At 52.4% G+C, this 20206-nt stretch overlaps 9 protein-coding genes across 9 annotated transcripts; 4 read left to right on the plus strand and 5 right to left on the minus strand.

Moving 5' to 3' along the window:
• Nucleotides 1–136: 136 nt before the first annotated feature.
• HMPREF1120_00334 (uncharacterized protein) lies at nt 137–757 on the plus strand (the record flags this gene model as incomplete). Its single annotated transcript, XM_009154330.1, has 1 exon — nt 137–757. One exon carries the CDS (start codon nt 137–139, stop codon nt 755–757), a length of 621 nt encoding a protein of 206 aa, XP_009152578.1.
• Nucleotides 758–1229: 472 nt separating this feature from the next.
• On the minus strand, nt 1230–3232 carry HMPREF1120_00335 (uncharacterized protein). The gene has a single exon (XM_009154331.1). The coding sequence runs from the start codon at nt 2594–2596 to the stop codon at nt 1802–1804; it is 795 nt and encodes a 264-aa protein (XP_009152579.1). The 5' UTR covers nt 2597–3232; the 3' UTR covers nt 1230–1801.
• An 80-nt stretch (nt 3233–3312) lies between these two features.
• HMPREF1120_00336 (uncharacterized protein) lies at nt 3313–7090 on the minus strand. Its single transcript, XM_009154332.1, has 4 exons — nt 6374–7090; nt 6293–6319; nt 4954–6233; nt 3313–4902 (listed from the first exon to the last, which is right to left on the minus strand). Exons 1-4 carry the CDS (start codon nt 6439–6441, stop codon nt 3722–3724), a joined length of 2556 nt encoding a protein of 851 aa, XP_009152580.1. The 5' UTR covers nt 6442–7090; the 3' UTR covers nt 3313–3721.
• A 279-nt stretch (nt 7091–7369) lies between these two features.
• Nucleotides 7370–8125, plus strand: HMPREF1120_00337 (uncharacterized protein; the record flags this gene model as incomplete). The annotated part of the gene is made up of 1 exon (XM_009154333.1): nt 7370–8125. One exon carries the CDS (start codon nt 7370–7372, stop codon nt 8123–8125), a length of 756 nt encoding a protein of 251 aa, XP_009152581.1.
• HMPREF1120_00338 (uncharacterized protein) lies at nt 7974–9094 on the minus strand. The gene has a single exon (XM_009154334.1). The coding sequence runs from the start codon at nt 8603–8605 to the stop codon at nt 8150–8152; it is 456 nt and encodes a 151-aa protein (XP_009152582.1). The 5' UTR covers nt 8606–9094; the 3' UTR covers nt 7974–8149.
• Nucleotides 9095–9723: 629 nt separating this feature from the next.
• HMPREF1120_00339 (uncharacterized protein) lies at nt 9724–11217 on the plus strand (the record flags this gene model as incomplete). The annotated part of the gene is made up of 1 exon (XM_009154335.1): nt 9724–11217. The coding sequence occupies one exon, from the start codon at nt 9724–9726 to the stop codon at nt 11215–11217; it is 1494 nt and encodes a 497-aa protein (XP_009152583.1).
• A 384-nt stretch (nt 11218–11601) lies between these two features.
• On the minus strand, nt 11602–14590 carry HMPREF1120_00340 (uncharacterized protein). The gene is made up of 2 exons (XM_009154336.1): nt 13155–14590; nt 11602–13097 (listed from the first exon to the last, which is right to left on the minus strand). Exons 1-2 carry the CDS (start codon nt 13656–13658, stop codon nt 12048–12050), a joined length of 1554 nt encoding a protein of 517 aa, XP_009152584.1. The 5' UTR covers nt 13659–14590; the 3' UTR covers nt 11602–12047.
• Nucleotides 14591–15300: 710 nt separating this feature from the next.
• Nucleotides 15301–17116, minus strand: HMPREF1120_00341 (uncharacterized protein). The gene has a single exon (XM_009154337.1). The coding sequence runs from the start codon at nt 16770–16772 to the stop codon at nt 15639–15641; it is 1134 nt and encodes a 377-aa protein (XP_009152585.1). The 5' UTR covers nt 16773–17116; the 3' UTR covers nt 15301–15638.
• Nucleotides 17117–18018: 902 nt separating this feature from the next.
• Nucleotides 18019–20013, plus strand: HMPREF1120_00342 (bifunctional purine biosynthesis protein ADE17; the record flags this gene model as incomplete). The annotated part of the gene is made up of 4 exons (XM_009154338.1): nt 18019–18037; nt 18105–18231; nt 18288–19782; nt 19858–20013. 4 exons carry the CDS (start codon nt 18019–18021, stop codon nt 20011–20013), a joined length of 1797 nt encoding a protein of 598 aa, XP_009152586.1.
• Nucleotides 20014–20206: the final 193 nt, after the last annotated feature.

The following is a 20206-nucleotide window of genomic DNA, read 5'->3' on the forward strand; positions in this document are numbered from 1 at the left end:
TGGCACAGTTCCAAGGTTGCTCCGAAAGTTGTGCCAATAATGCAGTGGCTGGCTCCCTTTCGTGTCCCCCTTGCATTCCAGTGCCGTTCGAGTCCTGCATCTTCGCCGGCTCAAGCAAACGGGCGCCGTCATCAAGATGCTCAATCCTGCTTCAAGGCTTTCTCGTGTTGATCTCATCAATAACCTCTTTCACACGCTTCAGGGCACCTGGCTCCTTGACCGGAACCTACAAAGTGCAGATCCTACGGCTCCGTCGGGGAGATGTTTGGGCAAGGCCACATTCACTCCAACACAGCCGTCTCCTGTCCTTGACGAGGATGGCAAGCTACAGCTGGCCGAGTCTGAACTTCTGTACCATGAACAAGGTGAGCTGGAGATGGCCCAAGCCATACCAGGCCAAGGCAAGCCTCTCAAGTTGCCGTTCTCGCGGAAATACATTTGGCGTCTCAACAGAGCCGACGACGCCGTGAACCTTAGTGTTTGGTTCACCAAGCCTGGGACCGATACGATCGACTACCTGTTCCATCACATTGATATTCCATACGATGACGCCAATGGCAGTGCATCTCAGGATGAAATGGTCCTCCACGGCAACGGGGGTCATCTATGCGTTGCCGATTTCTATAGCAGCTCTTATTCCTTCTCCTTGTCTCATAAAGACGACGGTACGGCTATCTTGATTTCATGGAAAGCATCGCATGAAGTTCGCGGTCCAAAGAAAGATCAGATAATCGAGACAACGTACACCAAAGCATGAATATTCACCTGGCTGTTTAACCTTCATGGCCCGAATGACCAGGAGACTATTCTTATGGGAGCTTCTGGAGCAGCGCATCTGTCCCCAAGTGGTACGCATCCACATTGTTATGATGCTTCCAAAACATGGCAACAGATCTTGCTCTCCAGAAAAGCTGCCTACACTACCTGCCGGGACCACCACGGACGTGCGTTTCGTCAATCCTACCAACGTGCTCACGGAGTCGCTTTAGTCTGGGACATCGACAAACGAACCGATCTGGCATCGAGCAGCGAACTCCTAAATGGCTCCTTTTCCTGAACATACTCCGGCTAACGGGTCCATGAAGACTTCGAAATCTCGGAAGCGTGCGTGCTTTGGATGCCGTTGCCATAACATCTGGAGCTCCTTCCGACCTCCAAAAGGAAAAGAAAATTATGACTCGAGATACTTGCTCTGTGAAAATGGTCGAGTCGAGCCAGTAGTTACGAAATGGGGTGGAAGTGTAGCTTCTCTTCCTGAGGGTAGCCAGGACCCTGAGTCTATGGGTACCTACCACCTATATGTGCCGATAATCGGGATCGATATCGTCCATCGTGTTTGGCTTGATAGCCGACCAACTGAACTGGGCGGGGGTTCGGAAGAGTAAATCGTATGGTGTGTTTCTCTTGCCACTGTGAGGAGTCTTTGGGAGCATGCGTACGGGTATTAGCTATTCAAACCGAGTTTGGAGGTTGGGATAGGCCCCCCATGACCTTTTGAGGCAGAACTCAACCTGGACTCGCTAGTCGTAGTTCTCTCGCACCACGATCCCATCACCCTAACCGCACGATAGGCTTTTTTTCATGTATTGATTCGGCTCGTTGAGATAGGTTCTGGTCCAGGGTAGATACTCTCCATAGTATGTCGCTTGTGTTGTGATCTTGCAATGCTCTCCGCTAGCACAGGTTCAGTAGTATAGTATTTGGTTCACTATCTGTTCCACTCTAAGTTCCTCTCCTTTCGCCGCAACCCTTGAGCACGGCGTGTAGCTTATGTTCGGTTCGGATGCCAGGCCAGAGACCATTAACTAACTCTCCCCGGCCTCTCACCACCACCCATCCCTCCCCTCCTGCCCAACCTCCCATTCACCTTCCCATGCACCCACTTCAACACCGCCGTATTAGCAGCCATCAACAGCGCCGACCCCCCAAACAAAATCACCCGCTGACTCGTATCCAGCAACGCAAACAGAGGGTACGGATAAAACCCATTAACAGCATAACACATCTCGATCCAATACCAATACAACAGAGCAATAACCGTACTAAGACCAATAGCAGGTAAAATGGAAATCGTCCAGGGGGGACTCAACAACAACAAATCCAACAGCAAGAACACACTAGGTGCCAAATGGAAACTCGCGTCCGCACTGAACGGCAGCTCGAGTTCTTTGGGAACCACGAGTTCCGGATCAATCATCCGTAAACCCCAGTATAAGACCGTAATCAGAACTTCCATGGGCGCCGAACACATGGACACGATGTTTTTGGCGGCAAATATCCGTCGTGATAGGGTTAGGTCTGCGAGAAGGCCCAGGATGAAGGTTGCTGTTGCGAGGGCAAGGCCGATGATGGTGAGGTATTGGAAGTGCCAGCCGTAGGCTTGGTTGATGTGGTTTGGGTGTGCGGTCAGGTAGTGGAATGAGTAGCTGAAGCTCGAGAGGCCCAATGAGTGGATTAGGAAGGAGATGCTGCGCGAGGGTGAGGTGTGGTGGTGGAGGGGGTGGTGTTGGATTAGTGTGTTCATGTCTTTGTCCACTTCTTTGGAGGTAGATGTGCGTGTTGAAGCTGGTTTTGCATTGGTGTCCTTCGAGGCCATTGTTGAGATGTCGTGTGTGTGATGCTGAGATTGAGTAAGAGAGGGTGTTAAGGATATGGAAAGCTTGTGCGTGTTCAATTTGAAAGCTGTAGTATGAAACGAGCTGGCTAAGATGCGAGGCAATGGTGAAGTGATGCGATGCGAACGCCGTGCAAGATCTGATATTCTTGAATCGGAGGTAATGGTTGAGGTCGCTGCTGAGGTTCAAGTCGCTCAAAGAACCAGATGGATAATGGGTGGTACAAAATATATCGCTTGTAAGCAAAGAAGGCCTAGGGACCTGTACAATGTAGCTCTCTATAGCTTGTCTAGCGTGCAGCGTGGTGTTTGGAAAGACTTTGAGAACTGTTCCGGCACCAGTAGTAGCAATTGAAGGAGTGGCCTCTTTCTGTCACAATCAATCAATCACTATGGACTGAGATGATGGTAAGACAGCGCGAAACAAAGAGGGCTTCCCGGGTTGAGTGTGGTTAAGGTATGTGCAGTGGTATAGTATCGAGGTACAAACGCTGCCATGTTACCTTGGTATTTAGGACTCGGAGAATACAAGTGTCCAAGTATCAATTAGATCATAGAAGCCTGGAGAACTTGAATCCGAGATCTGGGTCGACTGACGTAGCATCCAGGTACCACTGGCACGACGACTCCTGAGTTCGGATCTTATAGGTACTACTCCTGGACACCTTGTCTCCGCTACTACTACGACACCACTGTTGTTCACTTTAATATACTTCATACCGACTGAAGGCCGCCTGCAAACTAAATCTCGGTTCGGAAGTCCTAGAGGTCGTTCGGCGTTCAATTAAAACAAAAAGGAAAATATCATTGCTGGGAAAGACGTCGTAGATGGTCCCAGATTGACCAAACCCGCCAACGCCACAACCCCATGCTCGATAAGGCTCAGTCGGACGAGAAACACAAGGACCATCCAACAATTCATAAATCACGAAACCTATTTGTGTCCAGCCACATACAAAGTAGAATCTCTCCGCTGTGTACTCAGGGTCCCGCACCCAATACCCAACTGTACTGAGCCAACGCTTCACGTCGCTCTGACATAAAACATCCATCGAAACGTCGCACACACCTCGAGCGTTGTCGCATTAATTGGAACATATATCCAATTCATCCGAAAAACTCGCCAGTGACCAGAGTCTCCCAGCTCACCCCGGTCTTGTAGACCTCTTCCATGATCCTTCGAGCTCGACTGACCTGACACATACCCAGACCTTCGGCGCTCTTGATTCTGCTCAAGACTTCGGCGCGATCCAAAGGATCCTCGGCCTCCACACCAGCCGTGAACATGGGAAACAACAGACAGGCCTCGGCGCTGCCACCCTCACGGATGGTCTGAAGGATTTTGACAATTTCATGGACGGCGTGTTGGACCTCCGGGTCTTTACGTGGAAGATTGTGGATCCGCCGCAGCAAATGGACCAGGCCAGCCCAGTGAAAAGCCGAGTTGGTGGCCAACGATTCTTCCGCGTCCTTGGCCGACATGTCCAGGTAAGCCGAGTTGCGCCGCGATCCCCCAACCAACTGTGCCTTTGTCAGCTGGGGGCTGTGATGCGAGCACTGGATCTGCTCGTGGTTGCGCGCTCGTTCCAAATCCAATCGCAACCTTTCCGCCCGCTTGAGTATATCCATGGAAGGCCGCCATGACTCATTGACCTGTCCAGTCTCGGGGTCGATCCGGCCACTGGCTTCGCACTGCCGTGCCAAAAGAGCCACCTGTGCCAGGATCGAAACGCACCGTGTAGTGAATCCCAAAAGACAATCAATCGTGTAGTCATCATCATCGTCTTCGTTATCGCCTGGGTTGTCATCATCCTCCGTCAAGGACATTTCTTTGGCCGAAGTGCTATCCTCGTGCGAACTGGACCAATAATTGCCGGCAAACAAGGGCTCCTCGTTGCGTCGGCCAGACAACGACCCCATCACGTCGAGATAGGCCAGCCATCTCGTCAAAAAGTACATGACGGGGTCTTTGCGCGATATTGAATGAGGCCCTCCTCGGGAGCGAATAATGCTTCGCGCAATACTCAGGTGGTTCTGCCAGGGTATCGATACTCCGAAACTCGAAGGTGAGATAATCTCTAGCGATGCGAGCATGATGGCCGTCGCCAGGTTCGCATTGGAAACCTCGGTGTTCGAAACGTTATCCAGAGTCTGCCGCAGTGACGGAAACACGTCTCGAACCCACATAGCAATTCGGTTGGCCGGTTCGGGATGGTTCAACAATCTCGCACGGTGACATGCCGAATACGCCAGCAAAAGGTTCAGCAGATTAGGATTGTCCACAGCCACTGTTCTCACGTCAGCTCCCGCAGCCTTACCTAGGAACATTCGACACTCACTTTTGGGCAAGATTGTTTTGAACGGATTCTCCGGACAATCATGCGGGACGAGGATTCTGGCGGTGTGGTTGAGAAAATGGTGGAAGTACAACAGATTCATCGGGTTCTCGGACAGTGTCCGTGGTAAAGGCTCCAACTTGCGCGGGATTTTGATCTGTACCGGCGTAGCATAATAACCCCCCTTTGCAAACACCGTCTCTCGACTCGCCAGACCAAACCCAAATTCCGGCACACCGAGATCTGCGTCATGCAACCAAGACTCGAAATCACTGTGCTCGGACGGCGACATTCCTGATATAGCCATGGTGTCGTTGTTTCGAGGGATGTCGAGATCCGGATTCCCCCGGTCTTGACCATAAGTCTCCGTCTCTGAATATGACACCATGCGCTGATGAAGCGATCCACGACGCGGAATCTGTTCTTCTTGCGCATCCTGGCCGTTCTTCTCGGGCGCCTCCGAGTCGTCTGGCTCGGGGTCTTCAGATAAGAGAGAACTGACAGAGATACGTCGGTCTTCAGTATCCTGAGAAACATGTGAGGCCGCAGAGGTGGCGGGCGTCAAGGGGTTATTGAGGTAAGACGGCAAGAAGGCCGGGGTATTTGGATTGAAGTGTACTCGAGTATGCTCCTCGGTTTCGTTAGGACCGTATGAGCTTGCGCGCTGGTAGTTCACGGCCCGCCCAAAGCCATCTGTCCGCGGGCTCATTTTCATTCTCTTCGCGCTGTTGTAAGTCGAATCCGCAGCCTCATGATATCCCATCGGATTCGAGGTGGGCATGGGAGGAGGCATTTGCATGAGCTGTCCACCGCTGAAGCTGTACATTCCATTGTTGAGATTGGGGCTACCAAACCCTGACTCAGAAGGTGATGGATATCCCGGGACCGAGAGAACATGTCGCAGTGGTGGCATCGCCGCCGTGTCCTGGGGAGGGCGACTGTTTCTGTTGTCGCCCCATTGCGGAGTCTTCAGGATGGGCGGTGGAGGCAGCCGGCCTGAACTAAATTCCACGGAGCCATTATCCCTGAGATGGTTTCCCGGGGCAGAAGGCTGAATATTGTACGTAGATGGAGGTTGCACCTGGATTGTATAGGGTGCTCGAACGGGTGGTATCTGATGCGTAGGCTGCGGTTGAGGCTGCGGGCCACCGAAAGACATCATCTGCCCACCATGCCCTCCATCGTCTTTCCTTTTACTCCGTCCATCCCAGTTGAGTCGAATGCTGTAGTCGCAGGTTTCGCCTTGTCGTTGACAGTTGGAGCATGCGGGTTTCTCTTCTCCACTGAAGCCTGTCAGCATTGGAACAATGCAGCGCGATGTCGCAAACGGTTGAACACATACCATTTCACTTTCCTGGACTTGCAAGGCCTGAAGAGACTCGTTTGTTAGTCGCTATTACTGAGCGTTGCGCGCAATACCCACCAACAACCATTTCTCGAGCGCTTCTTGACTTCTTTCAATTCGTGGTCGGCCTTCTTGGGGCGCGGCATGGCGTGCAGTGGGAGGGGCAGCTACCGGACTCGGCAGCGCAGCAACATCAGCGCAGAGCGCAGAGGTGATGCATCAGAGAAGAAAGGCCGCAAGTTGGCCGGGGACTGCTTGCCGAAAGACTCATGGATTCATGATTTCTGGAGATAAGCATTCAACGAGAGAAACTACGAATAAGGCCGAGATCGAGGACCAAAAGGGCGGGACACCAAGCGTAGTAGCGTTGGCACGCCATGGGAATTATGGTCGCCCATGGGGAGAGGCTTTAAGGCTATGCCAGTGCTTACTCTGCCGCCTGCGACTAACCCGCTCAGGCTGTAGACGAACAGTGCCAGTGCAAAGTGGTGCATGCGAGCACGTCCAGAGACCACTAGCATGAGCTATCTTCGGTCAGTTCCCTGGTAGAGCGAATCGTAAAAGCCAGCAACATGAGCTGAACTGCCAGGCCAGCTAATGCTAATTATAAGAAGCCGCCCGTGTGTCAGCCGTTGTTGGCGGGAGGGTCCAGGTCTGCTCTTATCAGGTCATTTCCTGCGGACTTCAGATTCGGCTTGCACACCGGCGCAGCGCTGGATTGGCAGATGCGTATTGAACGTCGGGTCTAGAACTGTACAAGCAGATCAATGGTGGGCTTGTTCGTAGAATTGTTCATGCAGAGTTGTTCATGCAGAGTTATTGTGATTGATGGCCCAGTGATGGTACGTAGAAAATAGTACCAGTAGAGTCACGTGCAGCGGTTTCTCTGAGGTTCCGCCCTCGAATCTTGAGGCTGAAAGTCGAGTGTTGGAGCAGATCATCAGCTCACAATTACACCGCAGCTGAACCACCAATTCCTCGAGACCGCCGCCCAAGGATCAAGAAGTTTTACACTCCAAGCTGCCTGATATAGAGTCCACTTTCATATCTCGCCATCAGCTGAAGTGGCCCAGCATGTCATCGAAAACCGCTAGATTGGGTCTGCAGCTCATTCAGACCCGACCGCTGTTGAATGCCTCAAACAATGTTCTACCAAAATCACGATGCAGCCTATCCACCGCAGCTCTCATTCCACAGACGCGGTACCGTCTACCATCGTCGGCACGCCAGGCAGTAGTAGCACATTCCTCCTCTTCAGCCATCACGCCGTCATCCTCCTTCGCTCCGTCATTGTGCCGCACTCGCAATGCTTCGACCACAGCCTCCCCTTCGAGCTCGAGCTCGACTCCTTCCCCGAACGCCCTCGACTGGAACACGTTCTTCCGTCTACGCACCTCTCGCCGGCGGTATGCGCTAGCATCGTCTATCATCACGTCGGCGGCCTCGACGGCTGCCGCAGTGATTACCTTCTCGGAAGTGCCCGACATTGCCGACAACATCACCAAGATCGTTCCTACGGACCCTTTTATTAGCATGGGTTTGGCGACCTTTGGCGCGACGTTCTTGGGATGGCTCATTGGTCCCGCATTTGGCAACGGCATTTGGCGGTTACTACACCGGAGCCATCTGCCGGAGTTTACAGTGAAGGAGAAAGCGTTCTTTGAGAGGATAAAGAAGCATCGAGTCAACCCAAGTGGAGCAAGCACCAACAACCCAGTGCCCGATTTCTACGGTGAAAAAGTGAACAGTGTGGCCGGATACCGTCGTTGGCTGAAGGACCAGAGAGCTTTCAACAGGAAGAGGGGAGGAAACTATCCTTCAACAGTCTAGATGGTCGCCGATTGAGCAGGGGTATCACTCGGCTGAAGACTGGACGAGACGGGAGGGCAGTTGATCATCTGGATCAGGCTGCCGACTGCACAGCCGACATCTCGTCTGTTCCTTGCCAATACTGGCAAGAAGTTGTGAGGACATGTTGGGGCGATGCGTTTGCGTCGAGGAGATGAAGTGTTCATATGTAATAACAAACACATCAACTTTGGTGTACAACAATCTTACACTCCACCATGAACAAGATCGAGCCTGCAGCAGTTTTATATTGTCGTTGAAACGGGCAGGGTCAAGCAGCGGTAGAAGAGCGTTGTCGTTGAACGATTTGCTCCTCCGAATGTTGTCGAGCTTCTCTGGCCTTTGAGAAAGCGTCCCATGAATTTTCCCAGCCTGATGAGATCCCGTTGCTACAGCAAGCCAATGACACTGGTGGTTACCGCTGCTAACCAGGAGCTTTGTCCCTATTCTATAGGATTGCATGGCTGTTTTTAAAGTTTAAGGAAATTGTTCGGCGTGCAGAATGCAATATCTCATATTGTAGTTTATTTACAAGCTGTTTTGCATGAACTTGCGCGAGGCTGTCGATTTGATGCTGTTGCTAATATCTCAGAGGCGACCGGCGAACTCTCGGAAACCGTTTATAACTCGAGTTGGATCGTTTCAGCCAATGGAAATCGTGACAAGGCTGGACTGCACTGGCCGGAGAAGTTTCCGGATTTTTGCCTACTTTTGACAGCTGCCCAATCAGATTCTCTGGACTTTCCCGTTATTCCTTCACATGCGCGATTTGATCGATTCGGGCAGCGCCAGCAACGTTCAGCAACAGCAGAAAACACTCTGCCCCTCCCCAGTTCTCTTCTATCTCGATAAATTGTCTGCATCTGTGCGTCATGCTATTTGCTACAGGCCAGCCTTATGAGGACTCGCCGCCGTCGCCACATGCAAAATGCAAACAAAGGTAAATCCCTGCCCGGCCGCTCATCGCGATCGATTAGGTCGGGGTCCGTTTATATACATACCTGTTCCATCCCACTCCATCCCAGACTATTCCGCTCTTTGCCGTGACTCTATGGTGAATTGAACTGCAGTGTTCGTACCCTCACACCACTACCAGGCGTCCAGTTGTTCCGCATACTGCCAGGACAACTCATTGCTACACCGCTTCTACTACAGCACTACTATACGAGGGCCTGTGCTTCCTGGTTTTCTTGGAATTGATCATCGTCCTCTCGCGTCATCACACACTCAACAACACAGCATATCATCGTTGCTACGAATTAATGCTTTGCGCAGCATAAAGACAACAGGGCATTGTATCACCATTATCACTACATCTATCTTATTGCTTTGACTGTTTTGGGCCATCTTATCGTTCCGGTATAAGGCGATCGTTGCTTGATACTCCATCAGGCGTACTGCCTCAGGGCTCTCGAAACAGTCTCCGTCACACACGCCCACCTCTACATCATTGTGGACATATTCCACCATAAAGCAATCAGTTTCTTCTTTTCGGAACTTGAACAACGAGTTATCCTCTACCAACATTTCCAACATATTCCTTGCCCGGGTCGCATTTGACCCCACACAGCAAAGACAACATGTCTGAACTCAGCATATTGGGCTTCAAGCCCTCGTCACAATCACCAGATACAGATATCGTGCACTGGGCAATCCTCGTGTCGCCCCTGATGCCCGCCGGCGCAGAGACACAAAAGACGCATAAACCAAGATTCTTCTCGCGAAGGTCCTCAATCCGGTCCGATAACAGACACGAAGATGACTCAGACACCAGACTGTTTGACATGCACGACCATCAACTCCGACAACAAATATATCCCATACCCGTCGAAGGTTCCGAAGAACCATCATCAACGACGACCACAGCACCACCATCTGAAGTCACAGAGAGGCCCTCGATCAGCCCAAGCGAGGACGTCAACTCACCAACGTCCTCCTCAATCCAGGACACCTCTGCTTCTCCCGCTCCTGCAACCACATCTACCACTACTACCTCTACTCCCACAGCATCAGCAACAACCACAAGCATCACATTTACTCCGACCAATGAAACTCTACCGCTGTGCCTACGCATCAAACTCGGCACACACCACTCCTGCCCGCACAAAGTGGTCAAAAAGCTCTCGGATCTACTGTACCAGACGCCCACCTACGGCCCTGAGGACGACTGGCTCCGGGCCGCAGTCGAAACGACACTTGAAGCCGGGATGCTGGAAAATCCCAGCTCCAACTCGTCCTCCACCAACATAACCGTACCCGTGGAGACTTACGACGCCGGACGGATTGTCGAATTCGCCCGCGAAGCAGCCAAGGAGGCAGTTTTATCCCTTCAAAGTGGTTCCAATCAAGAAGACGCCGCCCAAGTTACAGAACTCGACTACCCCGCCCACTTGGCACGGATAGCTGGCGTCAAAGCCCTATTTGGCCAACACAACCATCACAGCAACCATTCACTATCGTCTTTACGGCGTTCCAGACAGTCCTCGCTGTCTCTTCGTTCGCCGTCACCTGCTTCATCTACTGCTTCCCGAGCCGGCACTCCACGCACACAATCGCGGACACGACTTGCGGCAGCACCAGCAACAGTGGAGCCTATCCAAGTTCAAGCTGCCAGCGATTCGGAACCACAACCCCAACCACAACCACAGTCTCGAACATCAACACCGACCATACCATCATCATCAATGATACCCAACGATCCGCCTCCAGCATATACTCCTTCCAACCCGCCCAGCCCCACATATAGCGTGTCGGCGGCAGAAATCCCAATTTCAACTCCAGCAGCACAATCATTAGCACCGGCTCAGGCACCACCGCAAACAACCTCCACTCCTCGTCCCGATTCAACAAGACAACCGCAGCAGCACCCACAGAAAAAATGCACAAGCAGCAAACTCGCCGCCGCCTCGTCCCTGCTATCCTCCGCATCCAGCCGGTCCAAGCGCTCCTTTCTAGGTCTGCGCATCTCCCCGTCCCCCAACGCCTGTCGTCAACAGGCCGGTGGGAATAACAGGCCCGCGCGCCATAGGTGGAGTTACGAAAGGCAGGATGATCCGTATGCTGGACTGATGTAATTTGTCTTTTTATTCTATGTCGACGACAGGACGGGCGATTCAAGCCGGAGCGGAGCGAAGCGAAATAACACCCTTTCCCTTTTTTTTCCTTTCTTTCTTATTTTTCGTTTGGATTGGGCAAACTCGACGAGCGCCTCTTCAAGCGGGTTTAGTTCACGTGGGTTCCGGGAACGAATGAATGATACTGCTTGCTACTTCTGTGGCTGGCATTGCTGTTGTCACTATACTGCTAATGCTGCTGCCACGGCTATAACTATGACTAAGGTACTTAATCCATTTGAATTGATGTACAGTGTATACTTCTTTCCCCAGTCCGATGAAAAGATTGGGTCTGGTTGAATGTCTATCTCTCGCGGCGGGGAGTGGAGGGCAGCAAGAAAAGAGTGATAGAATATATTCGACCAGTAATCGTTTCTGTTTGTAGCTCTGTCCAGAGAAGAGAAGAATAATGGATGGATACATGCAATGATCCGGTAATGAAATGTAGATAGACATACTGTAGTAAGTTGGCTTGGACTTTGATGGTAGATACATTGGGTACCAATAGTCACATGCAGACCCGTAGACACGCAAGAACCGCACTGGCATATCTCACTGCGGCGGCGGCGGCGGCGGCGTTTTGATTCTTGGAATGAGTAAAATAAGTCAACGTTTGGAACCTCTTCCCCCATACTAGTATCTGCTCTCCCTCTCTCCCCACCTATTACTACCAACTCGAACGCCAAACACTGCAGAATCCGGCCCGCTCATACTGGGCTTTGATACACCATTCAGGATCTTGGACGTGATGTTCCCAGTTTGCCCTTCCTCCTCGGCTTCACCTTCTTCAACTAAAACGCCTGTCCAGGTGCTGGCGCGTTTGAATGTGGTGCATACGCGCCTGGGATCGGGACAGACTCATAAGTCTGCTCGCCCGGAGCGGCGGTGACATGCTCATGCACCCTCTCCTCCGGGGGCGGGGACATGGGCGGCTGAGGCGGTGAAGTGGCACCTGCCCTTGACCTCTCAAACCCTTCGGAGCCAGACTGCCTGGGCGAAGCGTGCTGAACCCGGATAGGTGGAGCTTGAAGTTTGAAAGGCGAAGCCGTGGTGTTAGAATGCGGCGAGACAGCAGCATACTGCGTTGGTGACGACAACGGTCCACGTTCGATCTCAGGATACGAAGAGTCCACCATGGATTTCTGCGTCGTTGGGAAGCCTGGGGTTCTAGGAGTCTGAGCAAAGCCAGGAGTGTTGGGTGCCGATTGAGTACGCAGTTGGGCAAGGTACAAGTCTGTGCGAGCTCGGTCGCGAGCATCCATGGATTTGCGCAGTCGGTTCTTGGACCAGAATCGGTAGAAGACGATTCCGTAGATGGCGATGACAATCACCTCGACCACGACTTCGATGATGCAGCAGATTAGACTCCAGTCTTGCAGACGACAAACAAGAGCATAGTGCACGTCATCTTGAAACAACTGGCGGCGCTTGTTGTCCTTGCAGCTCCAACCCCAGAGATCGGTTCCGCCTCCGCTGGCTTTGCTGCCGTGTAAAATGCCCGCTCCCACAACCCACATGACAATGCTGAACATGAACCACCCTACTGCGAACATGGTGTAGTAGACAGCGACTTTCTCGGCCCGTCTATGTCCACCACGGCAGTAGGCTAGGATGACGATGATGGAAAATAGCAGTGAAACACAGGCGATGCTCAGTACCACTATCTGTGGCCATGTTTGCTGCTTCGGCGCCCATGCTGGTAGATTGTTGCGTGGTGGAAGGGATTTGGTTGCGTGGAAAATGGTCAACACTGTGCTGAGCATGGCGAGGACGATGAGCGAGCAAGAGAAATTGACGCCGCGGAGAACCATTTTCGCGATTCGGACTCTCTTCTTCACTTTCTAGAGCATAATGTCAGTACAGCCCCGTCTTGGTCGAAATAGTATGCCGCAACTTACAAGATCCTTCGCCTGTTGAACTTCTGTCTTCTCTTCTTCCTTCTCGAGCATTTGCTCTTCGCGGAAAGTCGGACTCAAAGGATTCAACATTCGACTAGCGGTCCCGGGAGTCTTCAAGGCTGACTTCAGCGGCGCACCGGCCAAACCATTGGGATCTCCCCGTATCGTGGCATGTTGCTCGATGGGTTGACTGTCTGAAATGTACCCGAATCCCACATCTGATGGTTTGGGACCTCCACTGCTGCTGTCGTCCATTTTCGGGTCCGCAAATGGTGACTGATGCTCACCAGGTCCTGATGCGGGCGACAGGACGGACGTCGCCTCAGCGAAGCGTGCCCTCCGCACCTGGTTTCCAGACCGAGTGCTGGAAGCCGTCGAGTTTGTTCGGAGGGATCGTGTCGTTGCTTTGATATCTGCTTTCTCGTCGAGATCGGCAGTGCGATACCGGCGCGAGTCCGCTGTAAGATCAATAGGCGAGACCGGTTCGAAGTTGGATGGTGCCATTGCTCGGAACTTGACTTTCTTATTGCGGTGTAGACTTGGGCGCCCGCGGTGCCACCGGGAACCTCCAAAGAAAGTTCGGGGGCCAAAGTGAAGTGGCCGAAGCTGACGTGAGACCAACAAAGGACTGCCACCTGGGCGTATAATAGTGGCGATAGGTATAACCTTATGCTCGCAGAGTTTGTCGCACTGTTGAGAACCAGCTCTTGCTCATCCAGATGTCGATGATGAGCAGATGAATATAGTGAAAACAGCAGAGATGAGGGAGGAAGGTCGACTAATTGCTAGCCGCCTGTGTGTCTTCTGATGAGGGGGCTTCAGAAGATGTGGTTTGACTATTGGGCGCCTGAGAAATTGAATCGCCCTACGGAGGTATGTGCAGCGGACCTGGGGATCGGGGGAGTGGTCTTGGTGCTCAGAAGGGGCGTGGAACAAGTCTTGTGGCAATAGGCGCCCAGAGGTCGACAGAACGGTCTCTGGCTTTTGGGTTCAGGCTACCAGTGCAGGATACAGGCCTCACAGGAGGGGGAGCCAAGGGGCGGTGCAGATGGTTCTCGTGTCACCAAGGACGATTGCGAAATGCTCAAAGACGAAAATGAAGACTCAGCGAAGCCTGCGCGAGCTGGAAAGCGAACACATGCAGTGAAGTAGAGGAAAGAGAGGTAGAAGACAGAGCAAGTCGGTGAGGCCGGGGCAGTGGTAGTAGTAGTAGATGAATACAATTGAGGCAAGCCTCAGCATTGGAGTAGACCAGTACGATCCATCGTTGGATTGAGCATCTGGACCTGATCTGCCAGATGGAGACTTACCGGGCGCTTGCACAAGACAAAGGGTCCATCTCGTGATGGAGGGTCAAGACGGGCGGCTGGAGGAGGATTGAAGCTGAGAAACGAGAGGTTGCAGAAAGGAAGCGGAAGATGGAGGATGCGCAAAAGATGCAGCGACATGGATTCAACGGCGGACAGACACCCACAGGGACCAACAGGCACCTATAGGGACCCCTACAGCCTCTGACTGTGGCCTCGGCGGGTGACAAAGTGGGAGGGACGCCTGTGATTGGAACACTTCATGTCTATACGCGCCCGACCAGAACCAGTTCGCACAAATCAGAGCGCAAAGGACGCTCTATCACACCAAGGCACCTGCATGAGATTCGCAGTAGTCGCCAGCTAACAATTTGAACTTGGCCCCCAGCTTGGATTCTGCTAGCTACAACGGAGTACGAGGTACCGGTACTGGACAGCGCCAGGAACACACGCAACTGTTTCCACTGGCGGAAGAGGCGAGACCGTTGAGATGAGGTCTGGAAACAGCAATCACGAAAGCGCAGTGGGAGCAGTACAGGTTGTCCCGTAGATACCTGTACAGTGCCTACCTAGGTACCAACACCTTAAGTATGCCGGCAAGAGGTCTAGGGAGTCCAGTCCTCGTGCCGCCCCAAACCAGTCCATTGTTAAAGCTTCCTTAGCCGTCAAGGTCTTTACCTGCAATGGGTGAGATTTCGACGGGCCGCTGCACAACGACAGCCACCCGCCCGCTTCGCCTGGTACCAATATCCATCTTTGCCCCTCGTTCCCCCAGCTTTCCGAGTCTCTTCAGCTATTTTTGGAACCCTCTGTATCCCTTGCAGATTGACATCTCCACATCCTGTACAACACCGCCATGCAGGTGGCTCTATCATTTTCAGGTCAAGTTTTCTATCTTCGGTGTCATGAACCACTGCGGTATTGCTACGAGGAAGTTTAAAGTATGCCAACGTTACAAGTGCTTGCATTGTCATATGATCTTCTGCTTGTGCAGAAGCTCTCTTGATGCTATTGTGCGGTTGAGTAACCATTGCGCCATGGCCGGTAGCACGTATCGTATGCTTTCAGGCCTAATCATGCTAGACCTTTGCCACATCCAAGGCTCAGGTCCTCTAGGACTATGCCCTCGTGGTCTATCCTGCTCGCCTGTGTCACGCCCGAAGTGAGTCCATCTTCGTCATCCACAATATGCCACACCAGGCTCAGCCTTAGCGAACTGCTCCAGACCCTGTGTTTTGACAACCTTCTTGGCCAGAACGTTTTTCGCCATGGTCTTGTCGCCCAGTGGCATTCGGATCTTCAACGATCTGAGGGCCTTTGTTCGAGCCGCCTCCCTTTGTTTCTTCTCCATTGCTGCCTTTGCCTCGGCCTCACGCAATTTCTTCTGCTTGCCGTCGGTCGACATCATCTTGTTCTCCAGTTCCTTCGCAGTTGCCGCGGCCATGTTGGGATCGAAGCGGTCATGCACCAGCTTCACGTTGACACGTTCAAGTCCGTCTTCTGCAAGATCAAGCAGAGGTTTGGCCCAGCTCTCGTCAATCTCCAGGCGGCACGGCCAGTCGAATAGGGTCAAGTCCAAGACCAGAGTCGTAAGGCTTGTCATCTCCTGCTGGATACGCTTCAAGGTCTTTGCCCACTTCTCGTCATGTCGCAGTTTCCATTCGCGGTCTCGGATCCACTGTGGTTCGCCGTATCCGACGTGAGTGATCTCCAACTTGCCAATGCTCTTGGCTGCCGCACCAGGAATGACGTTCAGGAATTTGTTGAGGACAACCATGCGGTCGAAACAGAAGGTGGTTCGGGAATAGATAAAAGTCACGACTTCCTCATTCATTTGTCGGCAAGTCAAGAGAAGGGCCATGGAGGCTCGTTCCGTGTCTCCTGTGACCTCTCCCAACAGGCGAACTCGCGTTTTGTGCTCCTTGTTGGGAAACATCCATTTCAGCGTCTCGAGGTCTTTCTTAGGGTGACTGCCAGTAACGACCACTCGAGTTGTTGGGATGACAAGATCATATATCTTGTTTTTGAGCTCTCCCGGTAAGTCGAGAAAGGGAAATGGTTTGGCAGGAGATGTGCTTTGTGTGGATGACGTCTGAGGTTGGACCTGAACCGAGGAAGTCGCCATGCTTCGAGGCTGAGGGATTTTGCGCAGGACATGTTGGCGATTGCGGTGCGGAAGCAGGCGAATTCTCTTCGGCGCATTCGAAGACATGTTGGTCCGTTCAGTACCCAGCGGCACGAGGAAGCCGTCTCGCTCAGTATAAACGGTCTTGCCGATGACAGTAAGATCGATAAACTTTGTTGGAGGCATGATGGTGGTTATTACAGATCAGGTATCGACCGAGAAAGTGGAATGAAAGAGAGAGAGGAGAGAGGAAGCAAAGAGGAGGAGACGGTGGTTCGGAAACTTGAAGCATCAAAATACGAGCAGGCAGAAGTCATCGGATGATTGGCGCAGGTTCCGTGAATGAAGAAGTGCTTCCGAAACAGGAACAATACACTTGAGGTTCTAAGGAGGGACAATAGGTCGATCCGGGGATCCACCAATAAGGCATCGAACCGGGCCAGCAGTGAAGGAGAGTCGGGTGTGTTCAAGTTGGAAGTGAAAGATAAGTGAGTCAAAAGTGAGGTTCTACCGGAGAGCGTTACGAGATCTCGATTGAACGCAGTAGTGATGTGCAGTGCCAGTTCGAGTTCAAGTTGGATTTGGATGTTTAGTCCATCAGGCTAGGCCCGGGCCGATCGTCGAGTCTCCATAGTGAGATAATAACTCTGATATCTGATGGTAGCTCTAAAGGTAGCCGAGACACATGTGACACTGTGGTTCGCGAGCGCTGACAACGTTGGTACGGAAGATATCACTCTGCAAGGCGCAGACGAGGGTCACTGCTCTACGCCGCAGAACTACTCTCTGGACGTGTCACAGCAAACGCAGGCTGAGAGACCCTTCTCTACACTCTTGAGACCTCAAACGATCTCCTGGAACGGCGACATCCTAGCCTCTCATCTGATGTCGCAATGGCACCTGTTTGCTGGACTGCCCCTGACACCAGGCGGAACTGCATCGTCGACAGTAGCGGGCCCTTGTTCTTCAGTTGCTGCAAGGCTGTCCGCCGCATTTCGTCTTCTGCTCGCAGTGTCGCAGACATCCAATCATCGAGCTTAAGCTGCCTAAACTGCTGTAGGCTAGCCCCGCGCAGTTAAGCTTGGTACTAACTCGCTAGCCCCGGCTCTTAGCATGTCGATGCGGACAGTGCGGACGGACGGATTATCCTTTCTCCGTAGCTCGGTCTCACTTGAGGATTTTGCGCGGCTCCTCCTCCGAGTCCCCCACCAAAACCAAAACCCAATCACGCCTATCAAGCCTCAACCCGAAGTGTCGACATTTTTTGTACCTCAACTTTTGTTGTGAACCAGACAGGGCAATTCGCTGGATGAGGGCTGCTTACTTAACCTGTTAACCCGACCATAACACCCCTTGCTCTTCCGAGCTATTTTGCCATCTCTCTGTGTCAAGTATAAACCTTGGTGCCGCAGACTTCGAACCAGATTCCACCATGGCCTCCCAGAAAATTGGTATGTCATGCTGACCACAGTCCTCTACGTATTGGATGATAGCAGAGTCGGCTTACGTGCGTCCTAGCCATCCTGTCCGTCTATGACAAGACTGGGCTTCTTGATCTCGCCAAAGGCCTGATCAAGCAAAATGTCCGACTTTTAGCGTCTGGCGGCACGGCAAAATTGATCCGAGAGGCTGGCTTCGATGTCGAGTATGCACGCGTACCAGGGGGTTAACTGTTTGTATCAGTTACTGAAGTTATTGCAGGGATGTATCGGCAATCACTAAAGCACCCGAGATGCTCTCTGGCCGTGTCAAGACTCTTCACCCAGCAGTGCACGCTGGTATCTTGGCACGGAACCTCGCCTCAGACGAGAAAGACCTGGCCGACCAAAATATCAACAAGGTGGATTATGTGGTGTGCAATCTGTACCCATTCAAGGACACTGTTGCCAAGGTCAACGTCACCATCCCGGAAGCCGTGGAGGAGATTGACATCGGCGGTGTCACCCTGATCAGAGCTGCCGCTAAAAACCATTCACGTGTCACCATCCTCAGCGATCCCCAGGACTACCCTAATTTCTTGCAAGAGCTTGAAAAGGGCGACATCCCTGTGGAAACTCGCCAGAGATACGCTCTCAAGGCTTTTGAGCACACCGCCGACTACGATGCCGCCATCGCAGACTTCTTCCGCAAGCAATATGCTGGGAACGGAGTCCAACAGCTCTCGCTACGCTACGGCGCCAACCCTCATCAAAAGCCAGCTGCTGCTTTTGTGCGCCATCGGAATCTTCCCTTCAAGGTTCTGGGTGGATCTCCGGGATACATCAATCTGCTTGATTGTTTGAATGCTTGGCCACTTGTCAAGGAGCTCAAAGAAGCACTTGGTCTGCCAGCAGCTGCCAGCTTCAAACACGTTTCGCCCGCTGGTGCCGCCATTGGCGTACCGCTGAATGAGACCGAACGTAAGGTGTACATGGTGGATGATATTGCTGGAATTGAAAGTTCCGCTCTCGCCCAGGCGTACGCCAGAGCACGCGGTGCGGACCGCATGTCCAGTTTCGGTGATGCCATCGCGCTTTCTGATATCTGTGATGTTCCCACAGCGAAGATCATCTCTCGAGAAGTGTCCGATGGTGTTATTGCGCCTGGGTACGAGCCTGAGGCTTTGGAGATCCTCAAGAAGAAAAAGGCTGGCAAGTACCTCGTTCTGCAAATGGACCCGGAGTATGAACCTCCTTCTCAAGAGTCCCGAACAGTCTATGGCGTTACACTCACGCAAGGGCGCAACGACGTTAAGATCTCGCCCACCGAGACCTTCAACTCCGTCATCCGCCCGAAGAACTCCCCTAAACGGTCTGAGTCTGCGTTGCGTGACCTCACTGTGGCAACCATTGCCGTCAAATACACCCAGTCCAACTCTGTTTGCTATGCTCTGAATGGACAGGTCATTGGCCTGGGTGCTGGTCAGCAAAGCCGCATCCACTGCACGCGCTTGGCCGGCGACAAAGCCGACAATTGGTGGATGAGGTTCCACGAGCGCACTCTTTCTATCGAGTGGGCTAAAGGAGTCAAGAGACCGGAGAAGTCTAATGCCATTGACATGCTATGTTCCGGTCAGGTGCCGCCACAGAGCGAGTTCGAGACCAAAGACTATGAGCGCAGCTTTGCCGAAGGACATGTTCCAAAGCCGTTCACTCCAGAAGAGAGAAGAGAATGGCTGTCGAAATTGAGTGAGGTCGCTGTCTCAAGTGATGCCTTTGTAAGTGATACTCCGACTATTTCTCCCTGAGGGAGATCACGTTACTACGCTGTACCAGCTACTGACTCTTAGCAGTTCCCATTCGTTGACAACGTATACCGGGCGGCCAGGAGCGGCGTGAAGTACATTGCTGCGCCTACTGGTTCCCAAAATGATGGCGCTGTTTTTGATACGGCAGAGAATCTGGGTATCACGTTCATTGAGCAAAGTACTCGTCTGTTCCATCACTAGAGTGTCGTGGGTTTCCTCGATCTGGCCGCATTGGGCTTACCTGGAGGTTGGACATTGGGTTTATTGCCACATCATGATATCGTCGCGGAATACCAAAAGGGTGGGACTTGATTCTTCCTGCAGATTCCTCCATCAATTAGATCTTAAAAGAGTTCAAATGATACCAGTTCGTTAACATTGAGTGGTAGGCCGT

The sequence above is a fragment of the Exophiala dermatitidis genome (genome assembly GCF_000230625.1).
Source record: "Exophiala dermatitidis NIH/UT8656 unplaced genomic scaffold supercont1.1, whole genome shotgun sequence".
NCBI lineage: Eukaryota > Fungi > Ascomycota > Eurotiomycetes > Chaetothyriales > Herpotrichiellaceae > Exophiala > Exophiala dermatitidis.

Excerpts from the sequence above, each read along its gene's own strand:
- HMPREF1120_00335 (XM_009154331.1), bottom strand. The coding sequence starts at position 2,596 with ATGGCCTCGAAGGACACCAATGCAAAACCAGCTTCAACACGCACATCT.
- HMPREF1120_00340 (XM_009154336.1), bottom strand. The coding sequence starts at position 13,658 with ATGGCACCATCCAACTTCGAACCGGTCTCGCCTATTGATCTTACAGCG. Across the intron at positions 13,098-13,154 it reads TTCAACAGGCGAAGGATCTT|AAAGTGAAGAAGAGAGTCCG; the intron begins GTAAGTTGCGGC and ends ATTATGCTCTAG.
- HMPREF1120_00336 (XM_009154332.1), bottom strand. The coding sequence starts at position 6,441 with ATGCCGCGCCCCAAGAAGGCCGACCACGAATTGAAAGAAGTCAAGAAG. Across the intron at positions 6,234-6,292 it reads AAGTCCAGGAAAGTGAAATG|TGGAGAAGAGAAACCCGCAT; the intron begins GTATGTGTTCAA and ends GACAGGCTTCAG. Across the intron at positions 4,903-4,953 it reads CAAAACAATCTTGCCCAAAA|TGGCTGTGGACAATCCTAAT; the intron begins GTGAGTGTCGAA and ends ACGTGAGAACAG.
- HMPREF1120_00338 (XM_009154334.1), bottom strand. The coding sequence starts at position 8,605 with ATGCAATCCTATAGAATAGGGACAAAGCTCCTGGTTAGCAGCGGTAAC.
- HMPREF1120_00341 (XM_009154337.1), bottom strand. The coding sequence starts at position 16,772 with ATGCCTCCAACAAAGTTTATCGATCTTACTGTCATCGGCAAGACCGTT.